This window comes from Emys orbicularis, chromosome 4, assembly GCF_028017835.1.
Source record: "Emys orbicularis isolate rEmyOrb1 chromosome 4, rEmyOrb1.hap1, whole genome shotgun sequence".
Taxonomy (NCBI): Eukaryota; Metazoa; Chordata; order Testudines; family Emydidae; genus Emys; species Emys orbicularis.
The window spans coordinates 25,986,907-26,009,639 of record NC_088686.1 but is presented as its reverse complement, the minus strand read 5'-3'; the positions used below and the strand labels follow the sequence as shown (position 1 = coordinate 26,009,639).

Here is a 22,733-nt window from a genome sequence, read left to right as displayed (position 1 = left end):
AACTCTGGTATTCAGCACTAACCCCGCAGTCCGAGTCTTCCTGAGGTGACTGTTCTCCTTCAGCCTCTGGCTCCGGGCCCTTCACAGAAGTCCCTCTGCTTCCTGAACTCTACCCCTTTTAAGAGGCCTGGCTGTCCATGAAGTTATCACTTGACGTCTCCTAGTCCCACCCTCTCTGCCTGGGAAGCAATTAATTAGTTACAGCACAGGTATAATAGATGTGATTAACTGGCTCTTATCCCTTTCTCGCCCATAATGGGGTTTCAGCCCATCACCAAGAGATGGTCACAAAGAGAGCAACTATAAAACATTCCTTAAAGCAAGAAGTGAGGTTTAGAACAGAAGAAACCTAAACATGCCAGCACAGAAGAAAGTGAAAGGATAGGAGGGCACAGGGCTGAATTCTCTGCTGGTTTAAATGGCCATACCATTGACGTCAATGAAACTGCACCAGTTTACACCAGCAGGGAATTTGGTCCTCAGTGTTCCCTGCAGGAGCCAGAGGAAATGCAAGGCAGAAGGAGTGTTTCTCCACGCAAACTCACATGTCAGAGCAGCCGAGAAGCAAGAAGGAACAGAACAGCTGGTGGCTAGAAGCCCCTAGCAGCAGAAAACAGGGAGCAAGCAGTCTTCGCTTTAAATGCTTTTTCTGGAGCCCACTGTGTGCAAAACAGTCACCTACCTCTTACGGCGCTCGTTTGTTTATAAGCACAAAGATCGTAAACAAATGTTACAAACCACATCCATACAACAATGGCCAAAGCTGCTCCTTTTTGCTGTAAGCTCTCCTGCAGATATTATCCTTGTCCTACTCACCAATGGGTAGTCAAGACAACACCCTATAACAAGGATAGTGCATGCACTGGGGTCCTCTGTATAGACACATACATAACCCTGCTGTAATGGGGGCCCACGCCTCTAGAGCATCCCCTCACAGCCCAATGCAGTACAGCCATTGCATCTCTGCCTTAGTTTCCCCAAATGTGGCTTTTAATAACTCCACTGAAGCTTGTTTTTGAACAGCGCCCCTCCAGAGGTGTCTAGTTTATTCAGTCCCAAAAGCAGAACATCACATGGGTAGAGCTCCCCATCAGCACCTCCAGCTGGAGGGGGGAGGCTGAGTTAGCCTTAGTCCATCAACCCAGTTATGCACAAGGTCCCTTACCAGCAAGGCATTCATAACCTGGAACCCTCTTCTCAAGTCAGGGGCCTCTTGGCACTAGCTGGGGAGGATCCCTCCTCTTGGATCAAGGTCCCCCCCGCCGGAGGCCAAACTGCAAGGACGCTTTCTCAGGACATCATATAATTCCTCTAATCTAGGAGTTCTGCTGTTGCCTGGTGAAGCTCTTCATGGGAGCCAGGTTGGTCTGAGATTTAGCATTCTTAATCCCTTCCTTCTGGAAACTCTTCCCACCCAGGAGCATTCTCCCTGCCTTTCTTTTGCTGCTGCGCCTCCCTCACTAGTTTTCTCCCCCTGAAGCTATCCCTCTAGGAGCTTTCTCTTCCTGTGCTCTGGGAACCATTCCTCTCCCCAGGAGCTTCTGTTCTCCAAGCTCCCCTATGCTGGGTGTAGCTTCACTTTTATCATGCCCAGGTGTTTCCCTGCCTAATTAACTGCTTCCCAGTAACTCAGTGACTTAATTAGTCCCAGGTGAACCTGAGTTGCCTCATTCCCTCTTGTGGAGCCTGTCAGAGATAGGCTGGGCCCCTTATCCCTTCAGAGGGCCAGCAACCCTATGACACCTCCTTTGTGTTCCTCCATACTATCTTGCTCCTGTTGCTGCAAGAGCCTTCTCCTCGGCAGCTCCTGCTATGGGGAGCAGCCTTCCTGTCACTCTCCACCTCATGAGCACTTTGTCCTTGTTTGGACTTCTTTTCTTTACTCTCTCTCTGATGTGGTTTATTATTTAATTTTATAAATGATTTTAAGGTCCAGTTAGTATGAAAGTCATTTTACAAAATAAGACCCGATCTAACAACTGCATCAATGCAGGTGCACTCTCGCACTTCAAGAGGGCCCAACTGAAATCATGGGGGAACCAGATTCTGTCTGCTTGGATCCAGTTGCAGGATCAGGACATAAAAGTCATATTGTATATTAACACCACCAGAAAAACCTACCTGAGAAAGGAGTTTGTTGTCATCCTCCAACAGTTTGACTTTTGTTTCAAGTTGCCTGATGTAGTTGGAAGATGAATCTTTAAAGGGAAGAAGAAAAAGAAATAAGATTAATCTCCCTGTGACACAGTTCTTTAAAATCAGTAATATAGTTTTACCATTAGACTCATTTTTCCTCTCACTGGAAGATAAGCTTAGAAAAGAGCTAAAGAACCATGCTCAGGGGTCACAGATGGAGAGTCTAATGCATTAAAGAGGAGGAGACGGATACAGGAACACTTAAAACCTGAAGTACGCACACGGATGAACATACACACCCAAAGAATTCTACTGATAGGCTATTCTAAAAACACATGGAGTTTGGCAGAAATAATGGTAGGGCAACAGAGTATAGTAGTCTCACATAACATGGTAGTGTTCAATTTGGGGAGTTTAATAGACAGTTTAGCATTACAGTAAGATAGCACTAGGGGTTAGGATGACCTGGTGCCAAAGAGCTCTGTGGGTGGGTTGCTGCTGTGCAGAACATCTGCTTTTTGTTTTGGAACACACTTTGAAGCAACACGTATTGCAAATTGCACACAGAGAAATTAAAGAGTGGGCAAAATAGTTGCGCCAGCTTCATCACAATGTAATTATTTGCAGGACATTCTTGCACACATTAATCTGTCTGTAACATTTCAAATTAGTCTGCAGTTTTAATAGCAGGGCGTATAATCTGTCTGCTGTGAGTTTTGCAGCTTAAACAAGTGACTAACCTGAGCAAACTCTGTTCTGAGTGTCAAAAGTACTTTGTAAAATGGAGAAGATAGAGCACTGGACTGGGACACAGGAGATCTAGGTTTTATTCCCACCATGGCAACTGGCCTGCTGGGTGACCTTGGGCAAGTCACTTCATCTCCTTGTGTCTCAGTTTCCCCATCTGTGAAATGGGGATAATGATACCCACCTCCTTTGTAAAGTGCGTTGAGATCTACAGAGGAAAAGCGCTATATGAGAGTGAGGTATTAGTATTTACTGTGAAATGGTGCAAAGCCACTATTCAACCACAATAGTTCACACTGGGCATGAATGAGAGAAGAACTGAGCACCCTGCAACCACACCGATTTTTGTTGTGCTTTGGAGATACTGAGCACAGGCTCAGACCCACTATGGTCTAGCAAGATGCAGTTAGTAAGAGATTTTCATACATGATCTTCCAAGGCTCATTCCTATACAAGGCTGAACTGCCTTATCTCTCACTGACGTCACTGGATGTTGAAGTTGTCCAGCACCTACCAGAGGCACTCAGCACCTTGCAGAATTCTTGCCAGGCCATTCTTTACGCAGGTTTTGCAGATCTGCTAGCATGCAACTACAGCTAATATCTTAAGGTGCTTTGACTATTCATGAGAAAAACTGAAATATGCCAGACATGTGCCACACTGCACACAAAGGAAGTGTAACAACTACTCAGACAAGACATATTATATTCAAGTACTGTATCTACTTACAGTACAAACTCCCCCGGATGACATGTATTGCTTTTGTTTAAAACTGTTTTGTATGAAACAAGTAAATCCAAATACTCCTCATAACAAAAACAGAGGATAAGAAAAGGCAATTTCAAATCACATACGTCCTCTGAACAGGTTAAATGGCCTTAGAATCCATACAATACCACTTTGAGATGCAGTGCTGTCAGAGTTCACAAACTAAACAGGCCAGGTTTGAACTTGGCTGGGAATGAACAACAGGGCTTGTCTACACTTACATTTTATAGCGCAGCAAGTCTGAGCTCTTTAAAGTGCTAGTGTAGACAGGCTCCGAGCACTCGGAGCTATTCCCCTCGTGGAGGTGGATACCAGGAGCACTGGGAGAGCTCTCTCCCAGCACTCACGCGCGACCACACTCACACTTCCAAGCGCTGCCATGGGAGCGTTCCCGCGGCAGCGCTTTGAAGTTTCCAGCGTGTGTAGACATACCCTAAGAGCTGCTGTAAGAAGTGATTTGCATGGTCAATAGTTGGCAGTTTCCCCTCTGAGGCCTCAATTCAGCAAAGCAAACAGCTTAAGCAAGTGTTAAAGTTCCACTAAAGTCAGGGACACTTCAGCACATGCTTAAGTACTTTGCCGAATCAGGGGCCAAGGTCTGAATTAGTAATGTCCCTGTGGTCCACCACAGTGTTAGGGGCACTGTTTTGTTGTGACATCTTATGATCATTAAAAAAAAAAAACCTTACAAATTTTGCTTTGAGACTATCAGGAAGCACTTGGCGAAATTCCAATTTTGCTTCCCTAAATTCAATCTGCAGTCCTGATTAGATACATTATTCTTCACTTTCTGCCATACATGGCTTCACAGAGTTTCTGTGCACTGTTAAATAAAAATTTAGTGCTAGAGGTGAATCTGTTTCAGCAGTGAGTGACGTGATCTATGTACATACAATCCTGAATGTTTCCACTAGGTTTCAGACATCGAAAGTTGTGGAAAATGAGTGGTTTGGAAAAGCAGGATGCAATGCAAAACTCACTTTGCTGCTAAAGGATTACCTGTGATTACCTGCAGATCAGATATCACTAGACTGGACATATTTTGTACATCCTTTTGATAAATATGTAAGCTACTAGGATGAGAGGTAGTATATAATGCTATAGCAGTAGTTCTCAAACTTTTGTACTTTCACATAGCAAGCACCATTTAACACCATTATAAATGCTGGTTGCAAAGCGGGGCTTGGGGTGAAGGCTGACAGCTCGCAACCCTCCATAATATACTCGTGACCCCGAGGGGTCCCGACCCCCAGTTTGAGAACCCCTGCTATAGAGGCTCGATATATGCACAGCTGGCTCAGATGCAGGTCTCAGCTACAACCATAGTATTTAGCAGGGTTTTTGCCTAGTTTCCCTGTGCAGGGTGGACTCTGTGGGAGACAGCCCTCTCTAGACAGACTAGCATAAGAACAGCCATACTCGGTCAGACCAACGATCCATCTATCCCAGTATCCTGTCTTCCGACAATGGCTAATGCCAGGTGCCTCAGAGGGAATGAACAGAGCAGGTAATAATCAAGTGATCCATTGAGGCTAGGGACACCATCCTGGTCATCCTGGCTAATAGCCATTGACTGTCCCATAATTATTTATTATTATTTGTATTATGCCTAGAAGCCCCAGTCATGGTCCAGGACCCCTTTGTGCTAAGAACTGTACAAAACACAGAGCAAAAAGACAGTCCCTGCCCCAAACAGTTTATAACAACAGATTTTTGATCAAAGAACTGAATACTCCATGTCCACCATGGCCAGAGAAACTATGCTAGAAACCAGCTAGCAACACCCATGTTTAAACAGAGTTGTGGATATATACACCTGCATGGAGAGGGTCTAGGGTGACCAGACGTTCCGATAAAATCGGAATATTCAGTTGTTTGTCCCGCGTCCCGACGGATGTATGGTCGGGACGCCATTTGTCCCGATATTTTGGCTCAGGGCTGGAGGAGTACACTGGTGAGCCCTTTTTTTATTTTTTTGCGCTTGGGTCCTGCCCCCCCCCATGCATCCCGATATTTTGTTCTTGTCATCTGGTCACCCTACTCAGAGGGTCCTCCATACGCGAGTTCTATTACTAGGCTTCCAGTCAAATGGATTTGTTCCACGGCAGGGACAGTTTTTGAATACAGATACTCATAGAAAGAAAGAGAAAGTATTATTTCTTTTTTAAAATGATGCCTATCACATGCCAATGTGTGCTTTCTAGACACATGCTTAGTAGGGCCGTGCAACCCTGTGGAAGTCAATGGGAACTGTGGGTGCTACCATCTTTAAAATTCAGTTCTAAGATTTACAAGGGCTCTAGTTCTCATCAGATGACACTCTGGAAAGTTGAGTCTGTGTTCAAATACAATAAATGAACAGATCTTTAAATTCTGCCCTCTGTAAGGGAACGCCAAATGACCGTAGTCAAATTAAACGTAAAAAAACAAACAAGAAAAAGAATCAGCTATTTTGTTGTCAGCAGTAAATATTGCATCTCTGGCACTGCATGAGAAACACTCATCAGTACTGTCAGCCTCTGCATTGCACTCTCAGAGATTAATCACCAACGTCTTGTGAACATTCTTTATTCTAGGTGGGTACCAGCTGAGCAGTTAACATCCTGATTTCAATTTTAAAAGACTCCATAACTCTCAGACCTGCAGGCAGTGTCACTCAAGCATTAAGCAGCAAAACCTATGCTGATTTTTCCCCTTTTAGATCAAGAACCACATTCCCAGAATTTTTCTGCCTCCGACCTTCCCGTTATCAGTAAATTTTCCACCACCACCTCCCCCCCAAAAGCTTCATTTGAAAAAGGCATTGCAGACCCATCTGCTGAGCAGGAATGTTAATGGATCACCCCCCCTAGCCAGAATCACTGTTAAAAATTAAACAAATCTGCCCCCTCCCCCGCATCTCCATATTAGCTATGTCTTCAAAATTTATGGAATGCTTTAACACTCAGTCCAAATGCACATTCTTCTCATTGGTTTTAGTGGCTCAACAGAACCCCAAACTTCATACCATATAAACAGCACAGTTTAGGTCAGATCCTCAGCTGATGTGAAGTGGCACTGATTTCAATGGCCCTCCTATGATTTACAAGAGCTGAGGCTCTGGTGCCTTATTTTTTAGTTTAATCGCACAGATCTATTAATAGGCTCCATACATGTAGAGTATGCTGAAGAGGACGAGAGGGAGTTGTAGGGGCTGGGAAGGAAAGTGTCTTGTGTGGTCAATGATGCTATAAGGCAGAGGTAGTCAGTAGATGGACTGCGGGCCAAATCTGGACTGCCAGACGCTTTTGAACAGACCCTGAAATCTTTTTCTTTCTTTATTATCATTATTGGTTTTTTTATTATTATTATTTTCTCTGGAGTCTGGACCTTGACTATACCTTGACCAAGAAATTGGACCTCGATAAAAAATAATGAACTACTCCTGATATAAGGACTGGTAAGCTGTTGGGTGTGCCATTAGGGAGGGTTTCCCAGCTAGAATGAAGCTCACTTCCTCTCTGGCTATTGCTAAATTAGCCCTTGCCCTTGAAGCTATCCCTGGAGTTCTTAAGCAGCTGTGTGAGGAAATGTTTGCCTTAGGACCCAGATCAGGTATCCGCCCATCCTGCTCTCCTTCATTATTATAACCACACCTCGCTCTTGCACAGCTCTTTTCATCGGTAGATTCAAAGCACTTCACAATCTCTAATGCATTCGCACAACACCCCACTGAGGTAGGGAAGTGCTATTACCCTTATATTACATATGTCACACTCTGTGCTATATAGTCATTGTGCTCAGTATATTTTTTAAGAGCAAGGTATAAACCTTTCCAGACAAGTGCAGTATAATACAAATTGGCTTGCTTGGGGGGTTGCTTCCATTCCTGGCTATTTAAAATGGGAACACAAATGGACAGGGTCCCTGCACTGTTTGCCCGACTCTCTGAGCACATGCACCTTGGAGCAGGGGGATTATCACTGGCTAAAAGAGAAACTATTTGGGGGAGCCCTGCTGGGAGGTCATCCCTGGTTGGGTTATACTTATAACTGACAGCATGTCACTGAATATTGGGGGCATGTAATAGGGAGGAGGTGTGGAGTGGAAGTGTTTGTCAGCGTGGTGAGGGCAGAAACAGGGGTATGTGAGTAAGTGCAATAGGGCATAAGGGGGGCATCTAACAGAATGACATGATTCTTCTGTCAGCAGGCACTGGAATCCTGCATAAAAATGCTGAGTAAATTCTGCTGTTGTGACAGGTGCTTCACTGGGAATATATGGGAAGTGGAAGCAGCTTTGTAGAGAGAGAGAAAGAGCTAGGAAACAGGTTCTGGAGGGAGATCCAAGAGACAGCCATGCTCAGAGTGAAAGTTTAGGGTCAAGTCTATGTTACATTGTTTTTTGAATTCCCAGTAACCTCAAAGCCAGCACAGGGGTGAGTTTGGACACTAATTCAGGGTCTGTGCACTCTGTCGAGGAAGGGACAGGGACGCAGCCCATTCACAGGGAACAATTAGAAATAAAAACAATGCTAATGAAAACTGAGGAGGGCCGTGAAGATTATAACTAATCATGATTCATTTACTCAGTGCTAGCGCCCAAACTAAATTGTTTGTAGAGCTGTAAAATAAGTCCAATTTCTTTACTGAGCCTTTGAAATGCTAATTGACGTAGTAGGTATCATCATCTCTGCTAGCGGCACCTGAATTACTCTCCAAAGTCATAAAGGAGCATTACTGTTATTACCCCCCCTCATGAATATTTACTGATCTTTAAAAATATATATATTCCATCTGGACTAGGGTGTAATTCAACTTAAATATAATCTATCTGAATAACTTCTCTCCACACAGACAAAACACTTAATACTTATTACAGCTAAATCAAGGAGAGACAAATCACTCTTCCTTGTTTTAACTAAATTGCCTTAGAGGAGTCGGGAATTGCCTAGCTGCTGAAGAAGGCTTTTAACACACAAATTAGAAACTGTTTTACAATAAAAAATAAATCTCTGTGTGTCTGAAACACAGAACAATGTCACACACAGAGATGTTTGCAGACGCTAGGGCATTTCATTTCCCCATTAGAGATTTCGGAGGAAGCTGGATGATGGGCAAATAAGATGAACCACGCATTTATTTTGACATTTGTAACAATCATGGTTTATTTCCCTGTACATCATTTCTCAAATCTGAGAGAATGTGGAACACAAGCTACAAGTTTAATATCAAGCACCATTTGTATAAGAAATCTTTAGAATGTTGTTTTACTTAAGTGAATTTAATCAAAATCCATACAATCCACTTTATAAGATCAGTCTGCCATGGAGACAGAGGAAAATATTAATGTAGCTATCTATGAGAACAGAAAGCAGTGGAACATCAACTGAGAGCTGAAATGGTACAAATACATTGAATTACACATGATTTAATTTAGCAAAACCATATCAAATAACCCCACAAACAGACAGAGTGATACTGAATAGTGGTAATAATTAGTTGGGATTTTTGTTATATTCTATGGGAGTTTGGACTGATTTCTCTGATGTGATATACAGCTTCCTAAGGGAAGAGGTGAAAGACCCAACACTTGGCTCAGAGCAAGCAGACCTAGTTGGGACTAAACTCTATGCAATGTTTTACAGGAAACAATCTTGCACGAGCAAAGAGATGGACTAGATGGGATGACGCAGGTTTTTTCCACTGTATTCTTTCTGTGTCATGTATATTTCAAATAGTGGGCCACAAGTGATTCCCACTGTTGTGCTGTATAGAAGGTGGCAGATTAGGCTACAAATCTACTGCATGGTTTCCCCAAGCACCCCCTCCACGGTCTGCAGTTGGTAGATGCTCCACAGATTTGGGGAGGGGAAGGAGGAGATTTACCCTCCATTGGGTTCTCTCCCTATGGGTCATTTTCACTCAGTGAAGCACAGGAGACTTAATCATGGCAAGATGCATCAACATTTCCTCCCTCAGTGTCCTGCAATGACTATTTTCCCCCACACAAAAAGCAGCTTCACCCCTCCCTCCCCCACCAGCACTGCCCCCAAACTCAAACCATAGGAAAGGAGGACACAGAAAGGAGTGCAAATTCTGACACAGTTTACTGTCTGCTGCCCTATTTTCCTTCCCTGTGCACAGATGCTGACATCTTCCTTTCCATTCCATTGCACACTGACCTTCCCATTAAACTGGCTATCATGCAAAGACCCTCAACCTGTACTAAATAAAACAATTTGCCAGCACTAGAGCTGCTTGTCAGTAGTTTTGTTATCAGACTTCTACTCCTCAGCACAATATATCAGACTCTCACGGCTCCACTGGTTTTATTTATTGACACTGATGATGAGGAGACAAGCAGGCTGAATTATGGGCCAGCAATTTGTCTTGTGACGAAGTTGATTTATCAAGGCGGTGTGATTCTTTCACAGAGAAACCAGAAAACAGGTCAAACCAGCATCGTTTCTTATTTCTCTATGAAAATGAATCTCTGAGAGGAAATCAGGCAGACCTGTAACCTTCACTTTCCTCATGCAACCCCAAACCCCAGCTCCCCTTGCCTTATCCAGTGCTGGTGTGGGTAGGTATGTCTTCACTGCAGAGTTAATTTGGGTGATCCACACAAAGATTAGCTTAGCCCAGGTGTTAGCAACCACAGTGTAATGCCCTACCCGGTTGCTGCATTCTCATTGGTGTCACTGGGACTTCTGGAGGCATATCCCATGGTTCTTTGTGCTGCATGAAGCTGAGCCACTCTCTAATTCTTTCCCAGTGAACTGGCTGTCCTTCTCGGCACATGGTGGGAAGCTGTGGGAGGGCATTGGAGGACTATCACATTCAAGTGTTTTAGCCTGTGTCCTCACTGTGTAGTGGGCAGCTTACCAACCTGAATGAAAGAGGCACCTGAGCTCTGGGCCAGCCAGCCTCGGTTGAAAGCAACACTAAACTCAGGTGAGGCAGCTTGTGTGTGGGGACGGGAGGAGGGTTGGAGCAACACTCAAATAAGAACCCGAGTTAACCCTTCAGGGAAGTCAGACCTTGTGTTTTGGGGGAGGGGTGAAAAAGCTCTCGAACTGCAACTACCTCCACCATCAAGTCTTTGAGGGTGTCAAGCTGGCCCCCTGTGCCAACCCAGAATCTGGTCCCCAACAAGAGCGTAGGACCGTAGAGTGAGGCCTGGCAATTTTGAGGCACACTGAGATTAATGTAAAGCTCAGTTATTTAATTTTAAAAAGATCAGACAACCATTTTGTCTTGAATCTCAGGAACATCACATATCAGACAAGCTGCCAATTGTACATGGAAACAAGCTCACGCTGCCGCAAAGGATTGCTTAAGCAGGACAGTGCATGTGCTACTGGAGCTACTTAATTAATGTTTCCAAGTGAGTCTTTAAATACTGGTTCTGAAGTTTTACAAGACTGCACATTCCTGCCTCGGTTCCAGTTCATCAGACCTGTCTAAAAACTTAGCAGCCTCAAGTCAGTCTGTACGAGTCTGATAAGGCCTCCCTTGTGCTTTTACCCTCACTGCTGTAGCTTCCAGAAATGACATCTTCTTCAAGCATAGCAAAATATCTTCCCCACTATGACTGTCAACAGGAGCTCAAGAGCTTCTGATAGCTTATCAGGCTTTCATTAGAAAGAGACTGATAGGAGAAAAAATATCATGTAGCAAAGAGAATGCTGGCTCATCCCTTTAAAAAGTAGCTTCTGAATTTTCTTTCTTGGTAGGGTGATCTTTCTATTACAATCCTAAACTTCTCTCTTCCTAGGGCAACCTTTGTTACTATTCAATGCAAATCACTTGTGGCAAAGTGTGTATAACTCAGTTACTCCACAGGTCCTATTTAATGGGCCAAGGTAAATAAAGAGAACTGAAGGAGGGGAAAAAAGAGCAGAGGTATTGATAAAATCTTACTAAATGCTGATGGTGATGTATAGCCAGAGCGCACCATTATTTATCCAGTTATTTTCCAGATTGCACTACTGCACTTAGCATAACGCAATCTATTTTCCTAGCACTAGGATTGTGCTCAGGGCCAGGGCCGCCGAGTGCGGGATTGGACCCCGGTGAAAAAATTTGTTCGGGCCCCCCAGCAAGGGCGGACCGGCTAAACAGGGCCGACGAGGGGCGGGGAGGAAGCCGGGCCCCGGGCACCCTTCCAGACCACTGGGCCCCGGTAATTTGTACCGGCTTCCCCCCCTCTCGTCGGCCCTGCTCAGGGCAGCGCACTTCGTCCAGAGGAATGACACTGTCACTGTCCCATCATCCCCAAAGCACCAGCAGCGTATCATCCTGATGCTGCATTTTCCTTCTTCTGAAAGAGAGGATTGGCAGCATCTTTTTTTACAGTGCTCTTACTACCTAAGGTAATCAGCAAATGACAGACTGTTCCACTAATATTCCTCAAGGTGGACAGGTAGTAGGTATAGCAAAGCTTGTTATGAAGCAGTTACCAGGGGATGAATCCAGTATGAGTTACTTAAAGGTTTTCCAATATATGAAATTAGCCACTAGTCTGTTGCCCGGAAAGCCATATAATGCACATAATTCCTCCTGTATCTGCCCCCCACCATCTCTACAACAGGTTACGCTCGACCATTAAGGGAAAGGCAGGAGAAGCTGCAATTTAGGAGGGATTAATCCAACTAGGCATGACATGAAGTCTACAACCAGGACACAAAGCAATCTCCACGGATAAAACCATTAAGACAGATCCTTAATGTTATTTAACAGTAGTTTTTGATGTCGCTTACCTTGATATTGACACAGATTTGTTCCAGGATATTATTTTTCTTTGTCAAGATTCACTTGGTATCCATATCTCTGAACACGAGCAGGAGAGAGTATTTTGCTTCCCACATCCTTATCTACCCATATGTAAGCGGGGGAATGGTCCTGCTATTGTGGGGAACTTTCCTGGCTTCTGCACTACCCCGGTGAAGTGGGCTAGCGAAAGGATCTGAGTCCTCGCTCCCACTCCCTTTACCCAGAGGCCTCTCTGCTCTTGAGGACTCCCCTTCCACTCTCCTGTTTGGCAGAGTCCTCGTAACCCCAACAAGGCTGGGCCCAGGATTTCTGGGGGGCTCAACCCCCAACCCTGCTGTGGTCACCTAGGACAGGGGCTAGGGTGTCCCCACTCCGGGGTACCCTTTCTGCACTGGGCACCTCCCTGACCCACTGATTATTTCATACAATTTAAAGCAAATACAAGTTGTTTAATTAACAATTAATCTAAAGAAAAGAACAAGGAAAAATGGGAAAGGTTAAAGGAAAACACATCACCCCGCTCTGTGGCAGGGAACATCACAAACAGTGTCTCTGGACATCAGGGCACTTCACAGTCTGTTCCTTGTAGGTCCCAGATTTCCTTCTCAGGCCCTGGCTGTGCTGCAGGTATGCTGCGGGTTGGACACTTGCAATGGTAGTGGCCACACACCTCCTGGCTTTGAGTGGTGGGACCCTTCTTCCCAGCGTCAGCCCCCCGTCAGGTTAAGGTCCCCCTCCCGGTCTGGCCTGCAAGGGCCCTTGGCTAGGGGTGTCTTTCTGTGCTGGGCCCTTTGCCCAAGGTCCCCCCTTGGCTGGCCCCACTTGCTCAACACACCTGGCTTTGTGGCTGCAGCTCTGCTCCCAGCACAGGATCTGCTCTCCCTGGGCTGTGTCTCTGGCTCTGTGGCTGCGTCTCTGCTCCCAGCACAGGATCTGCTCTCCCTGGGCTGCATCTCTGGCTCTGTGGCTGCAGCTCTGGCCCCTCTGGATCTGGCCCGGTTCTGCTCTCCAGCTCAGCTTGGGCCCCTGCTTTCTCCTTAGCTCGGCCCCACTCAGTCTGACCCAGGCAATTCCAACTCACACGGAGGACGGGACCCACCCTGGCCTCCTGTCATGCTGATTAGCCTGCCCGCCCTGTCAATCAGGCTGACCTGGAGCATTAGCCTCTCGCCATTGTTCCTGGGGACTGTCAGTCTCAGTGTCCTGATTTCCCATTGACCCCTCCCCTTTTAGTGCTGGGAGCTAGCCAACCAAAACACCCCCACTGAATGTTAGTAAGGGGCAACAGTCCCCTTACACATAGGAGAAATGCCCTGGTAGGCCTGAAACTATTTAGAATGGTCTTCCAATGACGGCTATTATCCACAAGGGAGAATAGCACAGCCATGAACTATTAAGCACCAGAAAAACAGACTCTCCATTGTTCTTCCAGGTTTCCAGAGGGTATGATAGGGAAGGAACATGATTATTTTCCTTCCCACTATATTTTTCATACCCACACAGATCTAACGCTTCAAAGAGACTTTGAAGGCACTCATCATAAGCAAAAGCCTCATATTCGGCCTTATGGACTATGCTTTAAATCCTGACTTCTGGTGATGTCCTGAGAAGAAATGGGGATGATTTTTCAAGAGGCCCAGCCTTGGGCATTTTTAACAAGTAAACTTTCAAAAAGAGAAGTCCATATAATATGTAACTCAAGGGACGGATTAAAATAAAAGTTCAGAAGTAAATACGGGACCAGAGCCTAGGGTTGCCAACTTTCTAATTGCTGAAAACCGAACACCCTTGCCCCGCCGGCCCCATCCCCGCTCACTCCTCTCTCTTCCTCGCTCACTCTCCACCACCCCCGTCACTCACTCTCTCGAGACTCAACTGCTTCCTGCAGAGCCAGGTTGGGAGGAGCTGACGTGGAGGCTGCCCAATCGGGACACGGCGGGGGTCAGCCCCCGGGGCAAGGGGCCAGAGTGAGGAGGGGTCAGTCCCCATAGCGAGGGACCAGGGCAATTGGGGCACAGCAGGGCAGAAGTGGGGGAGGACAGGATCCGCGGCCCCCCAAATACCCAGGCAGCGGCACCTAGCTCTTGTATCCCGGTCTGGAAGCCACCCACTGCTCTCTGTCAGGCATCAGCAGCTGAGCAGAGAGCAGCTCCTCAATATGGCTCCAGCCGCAGCTGCTGCTCTTCCCACCCATCCCCCCAGTGGCAGAGGCCAGTTACTGCGGCCAACCGGACTTTTAGCGTCCAGTCTGACTGATGCTGCCAAGTTCCCTTTTCAACCAGATGTTCTGGTCAAAAACCGGACACCTGGCAACCCGAGAGCCCAAGTTTGTGTAAACTGGTATCAACTTCAATGGAACAATACTGATTGACACCAACTGAAGAGCTGTTCTACCACTTGTACTAAAAAGTGAACTTTAATAGGCAGCAGGTCAACACAGGATAAAAATCACACATCATAATGGCATAATGTTTGCCCTATCTACACAATAATTTTGTATAGACCCCAGAAAGATTTTGTATTATTTTTATTATTACTATTTTATACTTCATAGAATATCGGGGTTGGAAGGGACCTCAGGAGGTCATCTAGTCCAACCCCCTGCTCAAAGCAGGACCAATCCCCAACTAAATCATCCCAGCCAGGGCTTTGTCAAGCCTGACCTTAAAAACCTCTAAGGAAGGAAATTCCACCACCTCCCTAGGTAACCCACTCTCCTAGTGAAAAAGTTTTTCCTAATATCCAACCTAAACTCCCCCACTGCAACTTGAGACCATTGCTCCTTGTTCTGTCATCTGGTACCACTGAGAACAGTCTAGATCCATCCTCTTTGGAATCCTCTTTCAGGTAGTTGAAAGCAGCTATCAAATCCCCCCTCATTCTTCTCTTCTGCAGACTAAACAATCCCAGTTCCCTCAGCCATTCCTCATAAGTCATGTGTTCCAGCCCCCTAATCATTTTTGTTGCTCTCCGCTGGACTCTTTCCAATTTTTCCACATCCTTCTTGTAGTGTGGGGCCCAAAACTGGACACAGTGCTCCAGATGAGGCCTCACCAATGTTGAATAGAGGGGAACAATCACGTCCCTCGATCTGCTGGCAATGCCCCTACTTATACAGCCCAAAATGCCATTAGCCTTCTTGGCAACAAGGGCACACTGTCGACTCATATCCAGCTTCTCATCCACTGTAACCCTTAGGTCCTTTTCTGCAGAACTGCTGCCTAGCCATTCAGTCCCTAGTCTGTAGCAGTGCATGGGATTCTTCCGTCCTAAGTGCAGGACTCTGCATTTATCCTTGTTGAACCTCATCAGGTTTCTTTTGGCCCAATCCTCTAATTTGTCTAGGTCCCTCTGTATCCTATCCCTATCATCCAGCGTATCTACCACTCCTCCCAGTTTAGTATCATGTCAACTAGATTTGCAGAAGACCGGATTGGCCTGTCAGTACCAAGGTTATCTTAGAAACATCTAAGAGTTTGCAATGTCCGGGCCAAGTTCATGCAGTTTTTTTTCCCCAGCAGAGCTCAGAATCAGCACTTTTCCTGTGTGTTAAATTGTTGATTGCTGTTTAATTTGAATAAGGAAAATAAGATGATGCAACAGCTGGCAGAATGAAAGAGGAATTTAAAACTTTGTAATAGCTCCATAGGCGGTGGGTGAGGCTAGTCCCCTGGCCTATTATACCCGCCACCCATGAATAGCTGGGATTCCATGTTATTATAAACCTACAAGAAAAAGACTGAAGAGTGAAAATGAGTAAAGATGGCAAATTGGAAGCTTTGATCAACATATCCCCACCTGCAGGGCTCTGCCCCTGAGTCAGATCTTGCATTCAGCAGTACAGGCATCTCCCGGATCTCCAAATTGACCACGGAGTGAAGAAATAGTTCACTGATCAACACAGAAGCAATGAATTAGGTACCAACATAATTGTCCTTATCCTGTACCTCCGTGCTATCATACAGATGGAGGAGTGTTCATCTACTGTCATACAGCCTGAGAGGTACCTTCTCCGGGTATCTAATTTTAGATACGCCGAATTAAATCCCCTGCTTTCAATAGCTTTATGTATCATGCTACTTTTCATTGGCATGATTAACACTTATTACACAACAAGGAGCCTGAGACCCTTCATTTCACAATATGATACAAAGGGCCAGATGGGCCAGATGTTCTACTGGCTTCAGTTTCATCAACAGGGAAGGACACTGGTGAACAGAAAGTTCTGTCAGCAGCTTGCATTCAAGGAGCAGCGCTGCAAGTCACTCAGAGACTAATGGGATTCGGCAGCTTTAATGATTAGGAAAAGGTTAAAATGACCTGCTGGGCACCCTCAGCTATTTAAGCCTCTTTTCCTTCCTCATGCTGCTTTAATCTTGGTAACATGGTCACGTGACCCAACAGAAAACTGAAGCCGATTAGTGGCTTTCCACTGGCTAGAAACAGGTCAAAACATTGGATACGGTGTGAATACTTCAGGAAGAGGATAGTGCCAGGCTTTGTGCCCTCTTGGTGAGCACATCTGGCTGTACATTGCAGCCACTTCTAGAAATCACCACAAATGGATTCCCAGAGGGAAAATCCTACAAAAGGACAAACTTTCTCCTCATTTTTACCCAAGTAAATCCAGTCCCCATTTCCCCACATTCTCCCCATCAAAATCCCTCTCACCACAGACTTTCCATTCTTTAACAACCCAAACTATCAGCATCTTTTGTCATGGTCTCCATCATTCCAGACAAGGACAGAATAGGATTCCCTTTGTATTGAGTCTACCTGCTGCAGACAACAGATCCAATTACTAGATAAAATTTGAAAAATAAACGATACAGAAAATTTGAAGCGTCAGTTATTGGTCATTGGGGGTAACATGCAGCGTATAGGGAGATGTTAGTATTTTGGTGTTGGGCAGCACACATAATATATACAGACTGCAATGTCCCCAATGGGGGGGGTGGTAAACGGTGGGCGGGATCAAGATACAGCCGACAAGCGGTGAGGGTCCATCACTCATATGGAAAGTAGAGACAGTCATGGGTATAAGTAAGTGGGCTGGGTAATGGGGATGGGGTGACCCTCACGTGGTGGGATTCAGTTAGGTTTGGTGGGTTCAGGGCTCAGGGGATAAAGTCCAGCAGGGGGGGTTTATAGGTCTCTTCCCCCTTGTGGGTGCACAAGGTCTCCCCGGCTCACTCCCGGTATTGGCGGTGGCCGGTGATGTGCTCTGTGTAGATGTCCCGAGACCAACGAATAGTGTCCGAGACCATTAGGCGTCTCATGAGCCGCGCGTAATGACGGCCTACCCCACAGGTCCTCAGCACATTCGTTACATGGGTCCCAGGCACCCAGGGCCCCAATGAGCAGAGCGTCGGTGTGCACCTCGTAGCCCTTTGTCCGCAGGGTGTCAGCCAGGGGGGCGTACTTTTCGAGCTTGCGGGCTCGGGCTTCACGGAAGGCCGGGGTCCTGTTCTCGAATGGAATCGTTACGTCGACCAGGATGATCTTTTTTCCAACCTCGTCCGTGACGACGATGTTTGGGCGCAGCGGGCTGTCGGTGCCGGGGACAGCGCGGTTGACGGTGACCTCTCCCAGGCGCGGGTCGATGGCCTTCACTAGGCGGTCCTGGACGGCATTGTGGCGCAGCTGCCAGGCTCTGGCATGGGGTTTGCAGCAGCATAGGGCGTGGGGCAGGGTTTCGGCGACGTACCCGCACTTCCTGCAGCGTTTGTCCCGGTTCCCGTGGCGGATGGCTCCGTTGAGGGGGATGCAATTCAGCCGGGCGCGGTGTATGAACCGCCAGTCGGCGAACCGGGTGAAGCTGCCCGTGGGGAGGAAGTGGTTGCTGGAGTCCCACTTGCTGGTCACCTCGAAGGCCTTACCCTGGTCCGGTTTTTTCTTCAGGGTGTCCACGTAGAGCGCGTGGACGGCGGCCTTCAGGGATCTCTCCAGCACGCCTCTGGCTCCGGGGGTGACGATGGTGTTGTCCTCCGTTCCGATCCGTGGTATCAGGACTCCCAGCTCCTGCCGTTCCTCGCTCCATTCCCAGCGGCAGCCCAGTCGCTTCCCCAGTCGGCGCGTGGCGTTGCGGGCGCGGGACCACAGTGAGGCGAGATCGATCCTGATACACTCCTCTGGGAATCCAGAACTAGAGACCTGCTCCTTCAGCTCAGAAAACACAGACCTCTTCCTCTTGAGTAAAGGAGCACTCCCTTGGCTAGTACTACTAGCCTCTTATCCTCCGTGTGGGCCAGCTACTAAAGGATGTCTTCTTTGTACATGCACACAGCCAGTGCATTACACCTGTAGCCCTGTGTCAAGTTGGATCTAAAATTCCATGCCAATGCCTCTGGATTCTGCATTTTCCTGGTGTATGCAGCAGGACCTGCACTAGCTTCATTTAAATTACAGAAACTGAGCTTTTTAATGAACTGAATATGAAACTGAACAATATACTGCATACAGCAGCCCTGTGTAACTGATTATGATACAAGGTTCAGGTTACTTTAAAATGTCTACTAGCTTTGGTTTTTATTCTATCACAAATTTTTATACTGACAACGTATAACTGCACTGTACTTTTCAGAAGGAAGCTGGAGGGTCTGACAGTTAGATAAAGGATTGTTGGGGCTTTGGGCACCTGGAAAGAAATGGAACACAGTGTAGGATTGTGGGATAAGCACACTAGTTGGATGTTTCCAATAAAACAATCATGTATATAATGTAGTTATTTAAATAAACAGCATTAGGTTTCAGAGTTATCACCCCATTCCTATGAGTAAGGAAGTTCACACTTACCTATGTGTTCGTTTCAGGCTGTCTTAGGACTTAGGAAGAGAACACTGCATTGGTTACACTCCATTCAATTTTTAAAGTTATCTTCACAACCATACGGTCTAGAAACTATATGGATACGTATATATACATATCTATGACGACAACCTAGATTCTGTACACCTGAAAAAGAGCTCTGTGGAGCTCAAAAGCTTGTCTCTTTCACCTCCCACAAAAATAACCTTGCTTAGCTGTAGAATGTTCCAAAACAATAAAAAAGAAGCTGAAAACAGTGAGTGTCTGATCATACACCACTGAAACCCCTAAGATTTTTAACATTGACTTAAATGAGAGCAGGATCAGACCCTGAGTGTTTCCTCCCTCTGCTCAAGAAGAATGAGCTTGGAGCCACTACAGCCCATAGACAGCACGCTGCCATTCAGTGCCCTACCCCTTCCCATTCTGTCCTAGTTAACTGCTATAAACAGTGATTTCTTCCTGGATTGACTAATATTCCAGATGAGCAGGCATTTTAGTGCTTTCTGTCCAGGAGACCAGGGCCGGCTCCAGGCACCAGCCTGGCAAGCAGGTGCTTGGGGCGGCCGCTCCGGAGAGGGGCGGCACGTCCAACTATTCGGCGAACAGTCCCTCACTCCCGCTCGGAGCGAAGGACCTCCCGCCGAATTGCTGCCGATCACGGCTTTTTTTTTTTTTTTTTTTTGGCTGCTTGGGGCGGCCAAAACCCTGGAGCTGGCCCCAGGAGACACTTTGTAGGAGCTGAGACTGGAGTCAGGTCAGCTTTAAAAATGTACAAGCTTGGTCTCTTTCTTCCACCTTTCCCCAGGCAGAGTCCAATCACAGATGTTAATGTGCTTCAGCAGGTTATTGTTAGTCCTTGCTCTTCAACAGCAGTGATAGCACTGGTATCCATGCACCCCTGCAATCTGAGCTACTTGATCTTCTTGGATCAAAATTCATGTTAGACTGGGAGACCTAAAAGTGTTCTGTGTGCCAGACTCTTCTCTTAGCTACACCTTGCAAGTCCCCTGAAGTCAGCAGAATTGAACCAGTGTAACAGAGAACTTGCCCCCATGTCTTCATTCTTGGAGTACATATGTTATTCCTGTTACTACTTTCAACAGGTGTTAAGAGGGAATACAGGCAGTGAGGAATTCTGACTTTGGACCTTATTCCACGGTGAAAATACTTCCCACTGAAGCCCTTTATGCTGATTAGAGCTAGTCAAAATGTTCACAAGATTTGAAACCACACAAATTTGTGAGATTGGAGGTGGGGAGGTTGCTACTAATTCAAAAATTGGATCATGTTCAATGAAAGGTTTGCTGAAGTTCGTCAAATCTTTACAGCGATTTTTGCCCACTAATGGTTTTAGTATCAAAATTGTGCAAAATATGTGGGTTTGAAGCAAACCTCAGTAATAGTTTCAAGTGAATTTTCCTTTGAGATTTTAGGTGGGTTCGCACCCACATAAACTGAACCAGAAGAAAATGTTTACATGACGCCCCGCAAAACAACACTACCAATTTCACATGTTCCTAATTAAAATATTAGCACTGTTCATAATTTTGGGCAGAACTCTCCACTGTTAATTTGATCTCATTCTTCAAAGGGATTCTGTTTACAAACCAATGGACCATTGCAGAGCCAGCAACTGGGACAGAATGTACAGAATTTCTTGGGTTAATAAAATTGTTTCACTGACAACCTTTGTAAACAGAAACAGATTTTTTGATCACGCGACACATTTTGTTAAAACAAAACGGACCACAAACATTTTTAAATTAAAAATACAGAAAACCTAGGATCTTTGCCATGGTTCTGGTCTTTCTTTTTAGAAGCCCAAGTGATAACTTTTCCAGGCACTGAAAACATATTCCTGATTATAACGCTTTTCCCTCCTCTGTTTGAGAAGATTCTTCTGGACAATAGTCTCTGCAAGCTGGGGTGAAGACTGCATAATTTACTGCTCAGCACAAAGGAAAGCAGCTTCCCCCCAGTGTGGTCTTTCACAGTCGTGAATCCAAGTTGCATGGTAATTAAAACTCAAAAATCCTCTTCCATCAACACAAGAGAGAAATTCAAATTTAATTTCCAGTACTTAAATACTTGCCCCCGGTGCTCACTGAGCCTCCTATTAAAAAAATCTCATACATGCAAATGATGCCCTTTTCTGTACCGGCAGGGAAAACGTAATTGGTAGCAAGTAAAACTAATGATTGGGTTAATGAAAAATAGGCTCTATTGACTCAGGACACTCAACTGAGTCTGTTCCTGATCAGGGTAAACTATACTCCCCCATCCCCCTTTCCTTTGTCTGCTGCATACTACCAGGCCTAAAACAGAAACTCATTCAAGAGTGATGCCTCAGTTAGAAATGGCAAGGGTCAGATCAAAGTCCCTCTATCTGGAGGCCAGCAAGTGTTTACAGCCCTTTAAATGGAGACCATAGCCTCTGTGCACTCAGTGTTTTTTATCCCCCACACAGCCAGTTATATTTGCATTGTGGAAGTGCAGGTTATTGGCTTGGGTTGGAAGAAGTAGAAAGAGGGCTGGATGGTACAAATCATTTTGGGGGTTAATTATAAAAAGCAAAACAAAGCAGACAGAACTTTCAAAGATCAAGGCCAAAGTCTCACAGGATGGCTTGGCTTCATCCGTAGGGGTTAGAGAGAGACAAAAGACCTGTCTTCCAGCTCATCTCCCTGCCCATGCGGGATTATTCCCTTCCATACATCCTGTGATGTTTATGTCCACTCTAGTTTTAATGGCACAGGGCACTTCCCTAGTGGGGCTATTGCCCAGCTCCATACTCCTCACGGTCAGGATGTTCTTTTTGCTGATAATCAATCTAAAGTTTCCTTTTGTTAATTTGATCTCATTCCTTCAATTGTGCTCCCCCATACTGTCCCACCATCAACAATTCAATTTTCTCCTGAGCGTTAACACCCTTCAACCATTTGTAGAATAATGTCCCCATTTTGTCCTCTCGTAAGCCTGATCTACACTACAGAGTTAGGTCGATGTAACTCTGTAAATGTCTACACTACAATGGTACTCCCGCCGATGTAAGTCGCCCACTACATCAACTTAATAACTCCATGGCTGCGAGAGGCATAGCGCTTAGGTTGCTGTAGTCAGGGTGACACAGTGTCCATGTAGACACTGCGTTACTTACATCTCCTGTTGTCTGTCAGCTAGAACCCCCCACCCCTGCTCTGACAGCCCGCACTATCAGCCAGGCGTGGGGATCACAGCTGCCCCCTCCTTCCGGTCCTGACAGATTGAGCTGTCAGCACTGGGATGGGGGGCCCAGCTGTGAGCCCTGCGCCTGATTGACACGCGGGCTGTCAGCACCAGAGAGGGAGGAGCCCCAGCTGTGAGCCCCATGCTCGACTGACAGCTCAGGCTGTCAGTGCCGGGGCTGGGGGGCAGCTGTGAGCCCCACTCTTGGTTGACACTCAGCTGTCAGCCCCAGGGTAGGGGGCTCCAGCTCTCAGTGTCCCCACAATGCCCCACTTCAGTCAGTGGAAGTGC

The 22,733-nt window shown here is 46.2% G+C and overlaps 1 protein-coding gene across 1 annotated transcript in view; it reads right to left on the bottom strand.

Moving 5' to 3' along the window:
- The window catches only part of CCDC85C (coiled-coil domain containing 85C), a 156,318-nt gene that overhangs the window by 59,297 nt on the left and 74,288 nt on the right, over nucleotides 1-22,733 (bottom strand). Inside the window, exon 2 of the mRNA XM_065404104.1 lies at nucleotides 2,122-2,198. Coding sequence (XP_065260176.1) covers nucleotides 2,122-2,198 — 77 coding nt within the window. The remainder of the gene's footprint in view (nucleotides 1-2,121; nucleotides 2,199-22,733) is intronic.